Consider the following 15,601-nt stretch of genomic DNA (forward strand, 5'->3'; position numbering starts at 1 on the left):
TACCCAGAGGAGTACTCTGCTCTTAAATATCTGGATGTGAGACGAGTCATCATCAGATACTTGGAAGTGACCAATGATTTCCGGAAATCGGATCATCTGTTTGTCCTGTTTGCAGGTCCTCGTAAGGGTCTGCAGGCTGCTAAGCCTACAGTGGCAAGATGGGTCAAGGAAGCCATTGCAGCGGCTTATGTGGCCGCGGGGAAGGTGCCGCCTATCCAGCTGAAGGCTCACTCCACGAGAGCTCAGGCGGCCTCGATGGCAGAGGACGGATCCGTCTCCTTGGAAGAGATATGCAAGGCGGCAACTTGGGCTTCGGCTCATACATTCTCCAAGCATTACCGTTTGACTGTGGCTGCACGGGCGGAGGCCCGGTTTGGAGCTTCAGTGTTGAGGTCAGGGATTTCAATGTCCCGCCCTGGGTGAGTACTGCTTCGGTACATCCCACCAGTCTATGGATTGATCAGCTTGATGATATGGAAGGTAAAATTATGTATAATCATACCTGATAATTTTCTTTCCATTAATCATAGCTGATCAATCCATAGCCCCTCCCAGATATCTGTACTGTTTTTATTCTGGTTGCATTTCAGGTTCAAGTTTAGTCTTCAGTTCCTGTTCAGGAGGACTTCGTGTTCAAGTTTTTTCACTTGGATTCTTCAAGAGTTAAGACGAGTTTGTGTTACAGTGAGCTGCTGCATTCCTCTCCCCTCCGTTTTACGGGGCTGGATTGAGACTTAAAATTCTGCCGGCACTCCCTCCCGCTTCGTGCGGATGTAGGGCAGCTTTGTACCCCTCCCGCTTCGGCGGTGTTAGGGTCAGTCAGCTCCTCCCGCGGTTGCGGTTGCAGGATAAGCCAGATCCCCCCGCATCGGCGGGTGTGGTGTCCCTCCCCCGCTCCGCGGGGATGAGCTGGACGGATTCCCCTCCCCCACTTGTGTGGGGATGAGCTGGGTTAATTCCCCTCCCCCGTTTCGGCGGTGGTGAGCTGGGCAGAGTGTCCCTTCGTGGGTGTAATTCTCTAAGTGCTGAGTCCTGCGGATGGAGCTTTGATATCGACATACTGAGGAGTTTCCGGCAGCACATGACCACATATAGGGAGGCAAAAGTTTGCTCTCTATCTCCACCTGCTGGTAGATGGACACAACCCACCAGTCTATGGATTGATCAGCTATGATTAATGGAAAGAAAATTATCAGGTATGATTATACATAATTTTACCTTGTAAGCTTTTTGCACTGCAGTAGATGCTTCGTCAGAACAGGGAGCAGGGGCTATAAAATGTCGGCGCCGTTAGGGGGGGGGGGGTCCGATTCAGCAGTTTTTAGTGCGGTCGGGTCAGCCTTGCTGGCAGCGCCGATTTCAGCGGGAAACGCCGCCATTTTGTCTTCCCCTCTAAATGTTGCATCCCTGTCTGCTTTACCGGCCTCTGTACTGGTTCTGCCTCAGACTCCTGTTTCTTCAGCAGGTGAAGGTGGCTTCCCGCCTGACTTTGTGGTACAAATGTACTAAGCTTCTTTATTGCACAAAGCTGCTCCAGTAGAGGCTTCAGGAAGAGGTCTCAGGAGGGCTAAGCAGCAGCTGCTAAATGGCCCAGGCAGTTTTGGGATTTAGAAGAGAATTTTTCTTCTGATTTGGACCAGGAAATGCCGTCCTTGGAGGAGACATAGGTGTTTCTGGAAGGTCATTTTCCTGAGGACCTTGGTCAGCTGGAAGATGCTGCTGAGCCTCTCCCTGCGGGGGAGGATCCTTCAGTGGTGAGAATGTTTCATAAAGATGACCCGCAGGAGCTTATTTCTCAGGTGTCCACTACCTTGTGATTTGAGGAGCAGGAGACTCCAGTGGCGGAGTCCAGAAAGATGGATTTACTGGTGAAAGTTATTCATAGGCCAGGTAAAGACTTTTCCAGTGCATCATGATATTAGGGACATCTTTGAGGCACAGTGGGAGGTGCCGGATTCTGCTTTTCATCTTACCAGATCCATGCTCAGGCTTTCTCCTGTTCCGGATTCAAACAAGGATCTTTTACGCCCTCCAGTGGTGGATACCATAGTGTCCGCAGACACTAAACGAAATACGGTTCCCGTGGATGGCGGGACGGCTGTGAGAGATGTCCAGGATCGCCGTATAGAATCCTTGTTAAAGAATAGTTTTGATGTTTCTGCTCTGGCAGTGCAGGCTGCTATCTGTGGTTCTTTAGTAGTGAGAGCCTGTTTTCGTTGGTCTGAAAAGGTCTTGAACCGTTCTTCTGATGATTTTTCAGCAATAGATGCTGAAGTGGTTGGCGGATGCTCTTTGCGACTTGCTTCGGGCCTCTTCTAAGTCTATGGCTCTTTGATTGGCAACCCGTCACTCTCTTTTTTTGTTTTTTTTTTTGTTACATTTGTACCCCGTGCTTTCCCACTCATGGCAGGCTCAATGTGGCTTACATGGGGCAATGGAGGGTTAAGTGACTTGCCCAGAGTCACAAGGAGCTGCCTGTGCCTGAAGTGGGAATCGAACTCAGTTCCTCAGTACCCCAGGACCAAAGTCCACCACCCTAACCACTAGGCCACTCCTTCGTGGCTGGTCTGCAGCCTCTACATTCAAGCTTAGTAAATTTCCTTATAAGGATTCGTTTCTCTTTGGCGATGAGTTGGATAAGCTGCTGCGTAGCCTGGGTGAGGCTAAAGTTCCGAGGCTTCCTGAGGATCGTCCCAGGGGGCCTAGATGTGGTGGTTTTTCTGGCCGTGGTAGGGGCCGTGATTTTCGTTATAGACCAGGCAGAGTAGTTCTGTTTCAATGATCCAAGTTTTTTTCAGAGGACCCACTCCTTTTCGAGTGGTCGTTGAAGCGGTCAGGAAACGGGAAATTCTTTCTCGTCTTCCTCCCGTCCTCAGCAATGAAGGTTTGCGGGCCCAGCCTCCGGTTCAGGTAGGAGCTCAGTTGGCGCAGTTTTATGGGAGGTGGGCCCAAATTACTTCAGACCAGTGGGTTCTAGAGGTTATTCACGATGGGGTTCGCCTTAGAGTTTGCTCATCCTTTGTCAGACGCTTTCGTTGAGTCTCCCTGCCGTTCTCTGCTCAAAACCAGAGCTGTCAGGGACACTCTATGCAGACTTCTCGACCTTCAGGCTATTTGTCCAGTTCCTTTGGCGGAGCAGCGTCTAGGACGATACTCCATATACTTTCTGTTTCCCAAGCAAGAGGGTTCCTTCAGGCCGATTTTAGATCTCCATGCGGTCAATTGAGCCCTCAGGGTGCCCTCGTTTCATATGGAGACTTTGCGGTCGGTCATTCTGGGGATGCAGACCAGGGAGTTTCTGACGTCGCTCGACCTCACAGAAACCTACTTGCATATTCCTATTCGACTGGCACACCAACTTTTACTTCAGTGTGCGGTGCTCAGCCAGCATTTTCATTTTCGGGCTCTTCCCTTCAGGCTTGTGACTGCTGCTTGGACGTTTACCAAAGTCATAGTCATAGTAGCTGCAGCACTCAGAATGGAAGGCATTCTAGTCCATCCTTATTTAGACGATTGGTTGGCCAGAGCAAAGTCTTATCAGGAGAGCGTTCAGGTGACAGTACTACTACTACTACTATTTAGCATTTCTATAGCGCTACAAGGCGTACGCAGCGCTGCACAAACATAGAAGAAAGACAGTCCCTGCTCAAAGAGCTTACAATCTAATAGACAAAAAATAAATAAAGTAAGCAAATCAAATCAATTAATGTGAACGGGAAGGAAGAGAGGAGGGTAGGTGGAGGCGAGTGGTTATGAGTCAAAAGCAATGTTAAAGAGGTGGACTTTCAGTCTAGATTTAAAGGTGGCCAAGGATGGGGCAAGACGTAGGGGCTCAGGAAGTTTATTCCAGGCGTAGGGTGCAGCGAGACAGAAGGCGCGAAGTCTGGAGTTGGCAGTAGTGGAGAAGGGAACAGATAAGGATTTATCCATGGAGCGGAGTGCACGGGAAGGGGTGTAGGGAAGGACGAGTGTGGAGAGATACTGGGGAGCAGCAGAGTGAGTACATTTATAGGTTAGTAGAAGAAGTTTGAACAGGATGCGAAAACGGATAGGGAGCCAGTGAAGGGTCTTGAGGAGAGGGGTAGTATGAGTAAAGCGACCCTGGCGGAAGATGAGACGGGCAGCGGAAGGAATCAGAACTACTGATTTATGCACATAAGGGGGCACGGCCAGACCTAGGTTAGACTGTTCGGAGCAGGGGGGGGGGGGAGGTAGACCCCTAACCAACCCCACTGAGGACAAGACAGGTTCAAAAGAGGAGCATGCGCGAGCCCAGCCTCTCCTCCCCCGGGACCCGCGAGCCCTTCCTTACCAGCCAGGATAGCTTTCCCAGCTCGAGTAGTAGACTTCTTGAAGTCCCTAGGTCGGGTAGTCAGTGCACAAAAGATCCGTCTGCACCCATCTCAGTTGTTGGAGTACCTGGGATTCTGTTTCGACACGTTGCAGGGCTGTGGTTTTCTTCAACCGGCTCGTGCCCTCAAACTGCAGGCTCAGATTCGTCACTTATTGCAGTCACTGAGGTCAGCGGCCAAGAATTATCTTCAGGTCCTGGGTTCCATGGTGGCGGCGATCGAGGCAGTGCCCTGGGCCAGGGCTCATATGAGGCTGCTTCAGTGGTCACTTCTTTCTTGGTGGTCATCACAGAAGGACTCTCTATATCAGAAATTGTCACTTCCGGCTCAGGTGAAGAGCAGCCTACGTTGGTGGCTGCAAGATGCCAGTATGACCAAGGGACTGCCTCTGGATCAGCTCAACTGGAGTTTGGCTACAACAGATGCCAGTCTCCAGGGATAGGGAGCTCACTGTCAGGGACAGTATGCTCAAGGCCTGTGGTCTCCTCAGGAGAGATCTTGCTTAATAAATCTATTAGAGAGAAGGGCAGTTAGACTAGCAATCCAGACCTTTGTCCATCTGTTGAGGGGCGAGGCAGTCCACGTGATGTCAGAAAATGCCACCGCGGTGGCTTACATCAATCGGCAAGGAGGAACAAGGAGTCGGCAGTTGGAGCAAGAAGCATCACAGCTGTTACAGTGGTCGGAGGTGCATTTGGTGGCGCTGTCAGTGGCTCATGTGGCAGGAATTCAAAATGTTCAGGCAGACTTTCTCAGTCAAAACATGCTAGATCCCGGGAAGTGGATGTGGCAATGTGGCGTATCGGGCAGTGGTGAACCGTTGGGGGTTCCCCAAAATGGACCTGTTTGTTCCCTGGCCGACTGATCTTCTTTATTCCTTTCCTCCCAGGCCATTGATAGGGCATCTACTTCAGAGAGTTGAATTGCACAGGGGCCGTCTGATCTTGGTGGCGCCAGATTGGCCTCACAGACCGTAGTACACCGATCTTCAGCGGCTTCTAGTAGGGATCCGTTCAAGCTCCCGGTCAGGCAGGATCTTTTGGCTTAGGGCCCGGTGTTTCATCCGGATCTGGTTTGATTCTGTCTTACGGCTTGGCTCTTGAGCGAGTGAGACTGACAAGATGGGATATTCCGCTAATGTAATTGCTACTATGCTTCGCTCTCGTCGGCGTTCTACCTCTTTAAATTATGTTCGGACCTGGAGGATTTTTTGAGGCCTGGTGTGAGGAGCTCAGGATAGCTCCTTTTTGCGCGTCCGCCATGAAAATTTTGGATTTTCTGCAGCGTGGTTTTGACAAAGGCCTTGTTTTGGCTTCTCTTAAAGTGCAGATTGCAGCTCTGTCGTGTTTTCGCGGTCGTGTTCAAGGAAGATCGCTGGCTAGCCACCTGGATGTGTTCCATTTTTTAAGAGGGATTAACCTCCTGCGTCCTCCATCTCGCTGTTCTTTTCCCTGCTGGGATCTTAATTTGGTACTCAGTTCTTACCAAGCCTCCCTTTGAGCCTTTATCTTCTTGTACTTTGAAGGACTTAACCCTGAAAGCATTGTTTTTAGTGGCTATTGCCTCAGCTAGGAGAGTTTTGGAGTTGCAGGCTCTTTCGTATAGGTCTTCGTTATTGGAATTCAGCTCGGATCGAGTGGTTTTAAGACCAGTTCCTTCTTTTCTGCCCAAGGTATTGACTTGTTTTCATTCATCTCAACCGGTGGTGTTGCCTGTTCTAGGTTCTTTCTCCGGGTTGGAGGAGCAGCGTCTCTTGTAGCGTTCGGATGTCAAGAGTTCTGAAGCATTATGTCAAGTCTACGGAGATTTGTCGGTCCGATCGTTTGTTTATTCTCATTGGAGGTTCACGCAAAGGGCTTATGGCTTCTAAGCCCGCTGTTTCTCGCTGGCTTAAGGAAATTATTGCATTAGCTTATCTTCCACATTGAGACATTAAGGGCAGTTATTGCTGCTGTTCAACCAGGTGAGTTTTTTTTGACTGCTCTCGATTTGAGGGAAGCTTACTTGCACATTCCCATTTGGCAGCCCCATCAGAGAATTCTCAGATTTGCGGTTCTGGATCAGCACTTCAAGTTTCGGGCCCTTCCTTTCGGAAGGGCCACTGCCCCACGCACTTTTTCCAAGGTCCTGGTGGTGGCGGCATTCCTGCGGAAGGAGGGGATTCGAGTGAATCCATATCTCGATGACTGGCTGATTTGGGCGACGACAGCAGAGGAGAGTCGAGTGGTCACTGACCGAGTGATTGCGGTGTTGCAATCCTTAGGTTGGGTGGTCAATATGGACAAGAGTCATCTGGTTCCTATTCAGAATCTGAAGTATCTTGGAGTGCAATTGGATACGAAGCGGGGGAAGGTGTTTTCTCCCCGAGGGGCGAAGGATCAAATTGCTTTCTCAGGTATGGACCTTATTGAGTCATTGCGCTCCCCGAGTGTGGGACTATGTTCAGCTCCTTGGTTCCTTGACGGAGACCTGGGAGGTCATTCCACGGGCAAGGGCTCGTATGCGGCCTCTTCAGAATTTCCTTTTGAGCAGATGGTCGCAGACGTCGCTGGATTATCAACGACGCCTTCCTTGGTCGAGCCGGTCCAGGGACAGTCTCGTGTGGTGGCTCCAGTCAGCCAATTTGCAGAAGGGTGTTTCTCTGACGTCTCCCAATTGGGTGGTAGTCGTGACGGATGCCAGCCTTGCGGGCTGGGGAGCCCGTTGTCTTCATCGAGTAGCCCAGGGATCATGGACCCCTCTCGAAGCGACTTGGCTGATAAATCGTCTGGAGTTGCGAGCAGTCATGAATGCGCTGCGGTGTTTTCAGGACCTTCTGCAGGGGCATGTGGTTCGTGTATTCTCGGACAACACCATGTGTGGCCTACATCAATCGGCAGGGGGGCACTCGCAGTCTTCCCTTGGCAGTGGAAGCGTCTCGTCTTCTAGTATGGGTGGAAGTTCATGTTCAGTGTCTGTCGGCAGCGCACATTGCGGGTCAAGACAGTGTTCAAGCGGATTTTTTTAGCCGGACTCTTTTGGACACAGCGGAATGGACGCTGACGGACTTGGCTTTTTGGCTGATCTGTCAACGTTGGGGAAGACCAGTAATGGATCTCATGGCCATGGCTTGCAATGCCAAAGTTCTCCAGTTCTTCAGCCGCAAACGGCAGCCAGGCAGGATTGGACGCTCTTCTCCAGCCATGTATGTTTTTCCTCTGTGGCCTCTGATAGGGAGAGTTCTTTGCCGCGTAGGGTGGCATTGGGGGGGGCCAGTCGTTCTAGTGGCCCCAGGCTGGCCCCGACAGCCGTGGTATGTGGATCTCGTTCGAGCACTCTCAGAGCCACCATTGCGACTTCCGGTGACTCCCGATCTGCTGCATCAAGGGCCAGTTCAGATGGAAAATCCCTCCCGCTTGGTCTTTGGGCTATTGAGAGGCGGCAGCTGAGGACGAAGGGATTTTCAGGACCAGTCATTGCCACTCTTTTGGAGGCACTGAAGCAGTCTACTTAGCAGCGTACGCGCGAGTGTGGAAAGCTTTCTCAGCGTGTTGTGCTTTGCGTGCTGAATCGCCTTTTCGGGCGGACATTCCAGTTATTCTGGAGTTCCTTCAGGAAGGTCTTCAAAAGGGATTGGCATATAATTCCCTTCGAGTGCAGGTGGCCGCGCTAGCTTGTTTTAGGGGCAAACCTGGACGATTCCTCTTTAGCAGCTCACTCTGATGTGGTCCATTGCCTACGTGGGGCTCTTCGGCTTCGGCCTCCTCTGTGGCAGTTGTGCCCGGCATGGCATTTGAATGTGGTACTGTGAGCCCTCCAGGCCCCACTGTTTGAGCCATTGAATAAGGTTTCTGAGAAGGGTCTAACACTTAAGGCAGTGTTTTTGGTGGCCATTGCTTTGGCTAGGAGGATTTCTGAAATTCAGGCTTTGTCTTCCAGTGATCCTTTTTTGTAGTTTTCTGAAGCAGGGGTGTTGATTCAGATAGTGCTGTTGCTACGTTTCCTGGACGTGCGGAGAGCCTTGTTTCGGTACTTGCAGATCTCTAACGAGTTTCGACGCTCGGATCATCTCTTTGTGCTCTTGTTGGGATCAAAGAGGCGTCTTCTAAGGCTTCCATTGCTCGCTGGATTAGGGAAGCCATTGGAGCGGTGTATCTGCTACAAGGGTGGGTGTCTCCAGTGGCCCTGAAGGCGCATTCTACTCGGGCACAGGCGGCTTCTTGGGCGGAGGCGGAGGCCTTATCTCTGGAAGAGATTTGTCGGGCGGCTACTTGGGCGTCCCGTTGTACTTTTGCAAAGCATTACAGGCTAGACGTGTCTGCTTGGGAGGATGCGCGTTTACGGGCGGGAGTGTTGGTGCGGGGAGCGTCTGCTTCCCACCCTACTTACGGAATGCTTTGGTACATCCCACTAGTTCCTGAATTCATCTGCTGCAAGTGACATGGTAAAATTGTCTTACCTGATAATTTTCTTTCCTTTAACGCAGCAGATGAATCCAGGATCCCTCCCTAGTTCAGCCAACGGTTTTTTCATTTTCCGCACAGTGTGGCTATTTTTTTCCTTCCGGGTTCTCTTTTGCAGAGTTCAGACAGATATGGGAACATGGAAAGGATTCCGATTTCTGGATCAAGTTGCAGTTATTTCGAAGTTCTTATTTGGTTCTCTGTTTTTCATAGTGAGTATGGTTTCTGGTTGTTTTGGGGTTCATGTTTTTGGCCTTGGCAAATGCTTACGAATGACATACTAACTGAAGAAGGCGCTGGCCGTCTGACATCACTGCCTTTAGTTTGTTTATCTCTATCTCCACCTGCTGGTAGCCGGACTTAACTCACTAGTTCCTGGATTCATCTGCTGCGTTAAAGGAAAGAAAATTATCAAGTAAGACAATTTTATCTTCTGTGGGGGGTTTTTTTTTTTTTTGCAACTACATTCAAAGCGGTTTACATAGTATGTACAGGTACTTATTTGTACCTGGGGCAAAAGAGGGTTAAGTGACTTCCCAGAATCAGAAGGAGCTGCAGTGGGAATCGAACCCAGTTTCCCAGGATCAAAGGTTGTTGCACTAACCACTAGGCTGCTCTCCACTCAAGGTATGCTAAATGCATCTTGAATTTAAAAGCATGGCCAGTAATATGCAGTGGCAACTATCTGTGCATTATCTGCATTGCAGTCCTCCCCAAAATGCTGAGAACTTCTGCAACATTAAATACAGAGGTTTTGCAGTTACCACATATTAATTTTGTATCTTCAATACTTGTAGTGCACTTTAATGTCTAGGGGCCCCCTCAGAGCTAGAAATAGGCCGATTGCTGGTGCAATACCTTATAGCAGGGGTTCTCAACCCAGTCTTTGGGACACACCAGGCCATTCTGGTTTTCATGATATCCACAATGAATATGCGTGGGAGAGAGATTTGCATGCAAATTTATCTCATGCATATTCATTGTGTGTATCATGAAAACCAGATGGGCTTGATGTGTGCCATGGATTGGGTTGAAAACCCCTGCCTTATAGCCACTGTTCTACCAATATGTTGCTTTATTACATCCAGTGATGCAAATGCACTAAATTTGTCTATTTATCCAGGAGTCTGTAAAATGTATGAAGAGCATCTGAAGAGGATGAATCCCAACAGCCCATCAATCACATACGATATCAGCCAGCTGTTTGACTTCATAGATGACCTGGCAGACCTCAGCTGTCTGGTGTAAGTTGCAGGCCTCAGTATGTCTAAGAAAATGCTGCTTTCCTAGCTTGTTACTTGGAGGTTTATTCAACTTTAAGCAACAGATTTGACTGCTATCCAGCACAGCTAATAAGCATTTACCATTTTTGAAAAATGTATAGGTGTTCTGGAAACAGCCTTTAAAAGGGAGATAATTCTTAGCCACTTGGTAGATATTTATGTTTAAATCTTTTTATTGAAGTTAAAACATTACAGAATACAAACCAAACCTTGAGATAACAGTGAAGTCTGAGAAATATGAACAAATGGTTACAAGTAATGGTAAAGCATCCCAACCAGTTAATCCCCACCCGTACATCCCATTCTATTACTGTACAAGCATGACTTCTAACCCTCCTCCCCCCCCCCCCCCAAAAAAAAAAAAAAAAAAAAAGAAAAACAACAAAAGTATTTGCTTCTGGTAGAGATTTATTTAGATTTTTATCACCATCCAAAAACATAAGTACATAAGTATTGCCATACTGGGACAGATCGAAGGTCCATCAAGCCCAGCATCCTGTTTCCAACAGTGGCCAATTCAGGTTACAAGTACCTGGTAAAATCTCCAAACAGTACAATACATTTTATGCTGCTTATCCAAGAAATAGTGGATTTTCCCCAAGTCCATTTTAATAATGGCTATGGACTTTTCTTTTAGGAAGCTATCCAAACCTTTTTTAAACCCCGCTAAGCTAACTGCTTTTACTACATTCTCTGGCAACAAATTCCAGAATTTAATTACACATTGAGTGAAGAAATATTTTCTCCTATTCATTTTAAATTTACTACTTTGTAGCTTCATTACATGCTCCATAGTCCTAGTATTTTTGGAAAGTAAACAAGCGATTCACATCTACCTGTTCCACTCATTTTATAGACCTCTATCATATCTCCCCTCAGCCGTCTTCTCCAAGCTGAAGAGCTGTAGCCGCTTTAGCCTTTACTCATAGGGAAGTTATCCCATCCCCTTTATCATTTTTGTCACCCTTCTCTGTACCTTTTCTAATTCCACTATATCTTTTTTTTTGAGATGCGGTGACTAGAATTGCACACAATATTCGAGGTGCCGTTGCATTATAACGTCCTCATTCCTTTCCTAATACCTAACATTCTGTTTGCTTACTTAGCTGCTGCCGCGCACACTGAACAAAGGGTTTCAACGTATCAATGATGACACTTAGATCCCTTTCCTGGTCAGTGACTCCTACTGTGGAACCTTGTATTATACATACATAGTAACATACATAGTAAATGATGGCAGATAAAGACCCGTACGGTCTTATGTAGCTATAATTCGGGTTCCTTTTTCCCACATTCATTACTTTGCACTTGTTCACATTAAACGTTATCTGCCTTTTGGATGCCCAGTCTCGTAAGGTCCTCTTGTAATTTTTCACGATCCTGTTGCGATTTAACAACTTTGAATAACTTTGTGTCGTCAGCAAATTTAATTACCTCACTAGTTACTCCCATCTCTAGATCATTTATAGATAATTTATAAATATGTTAAAAAGCAGCGGTCCCAGCACAGACCCCTGGGGAACCTCCGCTATGTACTCTTCTCTATTGAGAATACTAATGAGTTAACCCTACTCTCTTTTTCTTTTCTTTTTTTCTTCTTCTATCTTTTAACCAGTTTTTAATCCACAGTAGAACACTACCTCCTATCCCATGACTCTCCAATTTCCATTGGAGTCTTTCATGAGGTACTTTGTCAAATGCCTTTTGAAAATCCAGATATGTAATATCAACCGGCTCACCTTTATCCACGTTTGTTTACCCCTTTAAAGAAATGTAATAGATTGGTGAGGCAAGATTTGCCTTCACTAAATCCCTGTTGGCTTTGTCTCATTAATCCATGCTTTTGAATATGCTCTGTAATTTTGTTTTTTATAGTAGTCTCTACTATTTTGCCTGGCACCGATGTCAGGCAATTTCCTGGTTCACCTCTTGAACCTTTTTTAAAAATCGGCATTACATTGGCCACCTTCCAATCTTCCAGTATCATGCTTGATTTTAAAGATAAATTACATATTACTAGCAATAGTTCTCTAAGTTCATTTTTCAATTCTATCAGTACTCTGGGATGAATAATGTCTTTAACAGCACAGCATGTTACAAACATTATTTGTGATAAAATGTTTTGTTTAAAATAACAGTAATTGAGTATCTTAATATATGAAGTAAATTTAAATATACAAAAATGCAATAATATCTGTAAACACAAGCATGTGTATGTATAGATAAATTAACTGAAAGCTACATGCCACAGTCAAGTTTTACGAGCTTTCTGAAAAGCAACTGTGTCCTGCATGGCTGTCATATACAAAGAAGGGCATTGCACAAGTTTGATATCCATTACAGCACCTGTTCCATCAGCAGCAGATGAATCCAGAAACTAGTGGGTTGTGTCAGTATACCAGCAGGTGGAGAAAGAGATCACTGACATAACCACTAATATAGGATGGATAGCTCCTCAGAAAGTCAGTATATCTCTGTCTCCAGCAGACAGATGGGACAATGTTCCACTAACTCCTGGATTCCTCTGTTAGGGATGCTCCTGGCCTAGGTCTCCTGGTCAGTGCAGCATGGGGGTGTTCCGCCTGTTTGGCGCCAGCTTTTGGGACATACCTGGTCACCCCAGGTCTCCCCACCCTCTTTCTTTGCCCTTGTCCTCTTCACTTGCCTCGCTGCCTTGGTTCCACATTCGCTATTTACAGATTTATTCTGAGTCAAAAAGAGAAAGGGCTGTCTTTACTCTTTTAAACACTTGTGGAACAAGAAAGCTGGCTGTTAAAAAAAAAAATGCCTTAGAGCCCTTTGCAGTGAGGGCAGCAGAATTGAGGAGTGCTATGTATCTGGGGTCAGCACTCTGATGCAGGACTCACTTTGGGGCTGTGGGGACAGTGCACTGGTGGGGTAAATCTGGTTGTCTTTTTCAGCATTCTGTTTCCTGCCTTCGCTGTTAACTATTGGTGTGTTCTTTCTTTCTTTTTCTCTTTCTTTCTTTCCACCATCCGATCACTGTATGGGAGGACTGTAGCAATTCTACCATGGTGGAGGCCACAGTCCCTCCTGACAGCAAGGCTTGTCTGATGGAGAGCTCTGCAGCAGGACTGTGCTCGGCTACAGGGTGCCTTGACAGCACCTGCTCAAGTTGTGAGTTCTTCTCCTCCAGACAAACGCCTGCCGTGGCTAACCTGAAAATGGCGGGCAGTAGGCAGCCTGCTTGGTCCTTTACCGGTCCATAAAGTGATTGAGGAACTCATCTTGGGTCAGTGGTCCACTCTGGATGCTGGGCTGCGGATTGTGAAAGCCATGGCTTACCTGTACCCCGTACCACAGGATTATTTGGAGCGGTTGAAGCTCCCTAAAGTGGACGCTTTGGCGGCAGTGGTCACCAAGAAGACTACCCTGCCTGTAGGGGGGTATCACTTTGAAGGATGTTCAGGACTGCAGGCAGCTTTGAAACGGGCCTTTGAAGTCTCAGCTGTTTCCATTCAGGTTTCCCTCTGCAGCTCCTATGCTGCGAGAGCTTGTCTTTCCTAGGCACAGCAATTGGCAGACAGGGAGGCATATTTTCAAAGCACTTAGCCTTCCAAAGTTCCATAGGTTTCAATGGAACTTTGGAAGGCTAAGTGCTTTGAAAATATGCCTCATATTGTCAGGAGAGGACCAGCATGGCTTATTTGGCGGATTCTTTGTATGATCTCATCGTGCATCAAGCAGATGGCGTTGGCTGTCACAGCCCCCTGGCAGTTGTGGCTTTGCCATTATGCTGAGTATGTGGCCTCTAAGCAGCATCTTACCAAACTCCCTTTCATGGACAGGCTGGTGTTATTGACTATCTTGAGTGGTAGGTTAAGGATTTGGGGGACTCCCAAGACACAGCGTTTGCCTGAGGACTGATGCAAACCGGCGTTCAGAGCAAGCACATTGCATCCTCTGTTTAAGGAGGCCAGGAAGTATTGTCCGGGCTGGGGGTTGGCTTTGGTGGCTCCTGCTTCCTTTCAGCATCCCAGGTTCCAGCAGCAGTCGTCCTTTTGGACCGCAGGGCCTGGGTGCCATAGCCCGTTCTGCACCCGCAGCTATGGCTGCAGAATGATGGGGTGCTGGTCCATTGCTCGGCTGTACACATCGGAAGTCAGCTTATTCAGTTTTTCGAGCAGTGGGCCAGAAGCGAGTGCTCAACATTATCAGAGAAGGGTACAAATTAGAGTTCTCCTTTTCCATTGAACATTTTTTTTTTTTGTGTCCTCGGGCAGGGCAGCAGCCAAGCACATGGCCGTCCTCTCCATGCTTCATATCTTGAGGGATTTTCACGCTGTAGTTCTCGTCCTGTCAGCAGAGCAGGGGCAAAGTTACTATTCAACTTAGTGCGAAAAAAAGACGGAGGGGTGTCCTACTGGCCGGTTTTGGACCTCAAGCATGTGAACCGGTTTCTCAAGGTTCAGCATTTCCACATGGTGACGCTGTAGTCAGACCTGGCAGTGGTTCAGTCAGGAGAATTTTTGACTGCCCTGAATTTCAAGGAGGCATATTTGCATATCTATATTTGGCCTCTGCACCAGCGTTTTCTCCGCTTTACAGTGCTGGGTCACCACTGCCTGTTCCAGGCTCTTCCCTTTGGCCTGACTATGGTGCCTTGCACGTTTTCCAAGGTCATGATGGTGGTGGTGGCAGCATTCCTCCAGAAAGAGGGGGATTTGGGTGCACCCGGGCATCATTGGAGCATGAGATTCAGAAGGCCACCACCAGGGTGGTGGATCTCTTGCAGTCTCTCGGCTGGGTGGTCAGTTTGTCCAAGAGTGACCTGGTACCTTCTCAAATGCTGGAATTTCTGGAGGTTCTCCTCGATATGATCCAGGACAAGGGTGTCTTGACGGACCTTTGGGTAGCCAAGTTGCAGGGGCAGGTTTGGAGTATTCTCCAGAATCTGTGCCCACGCATGTGGGATTACATGCAGGTGCTAGGCTTCATGACGGTGCCGTAGAGGTGGTTTCATGGGCGAGAGCGTACATGCAGCTGCTTCAGCACTCGCTTCTGAGACAGTGGTCACTGGTGTTGCAGGACTATCAGGTGCAGCTCCATTGGACTCCATAGGCCAGATGCAGTATGCGGTAGTGGCTGCAGGACTCCAACTTGCAGAAAAGGATATGTTGGCATCCCCACTGTGGATTCTGGTTTTTTTTTTTTTTTTTAATTTATTTTGACATTTATACCCAACATTATCCCGAACATACTCGAGTTCAATGTGGCTTATAATAAATAAAACAGGCAAGGTTTACAATACCATAAACAAAATATCAAGTAAGGACAGAGTAGCACTAATAAGATACAAATAAGAACTAAATAAAAAAAAATCATTGATGGTCAGTTACGATCTAACACACTCCATCAGTGTTGTGATGGGCGCCATCCCGGTGGGCTGGGGAGCACATTGACTTCAGAGCAATGCCCAGGGCCAGTGGACTGAGACGGAAGCACAGTGGCTCATCAGTTGCTTAGAACTCCGTTCAGTGGCCAGGGCTTTAGAGGCATTTAG

At 47.8% G+C, this 15,601-nt stretch overlaps 1 protein-coding gene across 2 annotated transcripts in view; it reads left to right on the plus strand.

Moving 5' to 3' along the window:
- ERH (ERH mRNA splicing and mitosis factor) overlaps positions 1-15,601 on the plus strand; it is a 36,711-nt gene that overhangs the window by 12,604 nt on the left and 8,506 nt on the right. For both annotated transcript variants that reach the window (XM_030215260.1, XM_030215261.1), the window contains exon 3: positions 9,918-10,038. In XM_030215260.1, the coding sequence (XP_030071120.1) occupies positions 9,918-10,038 (121 nt within the window). The remainder of the gene's footprint in view (positions 1-9,917; positions 10,039-15,601) is intronic.

The sequence above is a fragment of the Microcaecilia unicolor genome, chromosome 9, assembly GCF_901765095.1.
Source record: "Microcaecilia unicolor chromosome 9, aMicUni1.1, whole genome shotgun sequence".
NCBI classification, from domain to species: Eukaryota; Metazoa; Chordata; class Amphibia; order Gymnophiona; family Siphonopidae; genus Microcaecilia; species Microcaecilia unicolor.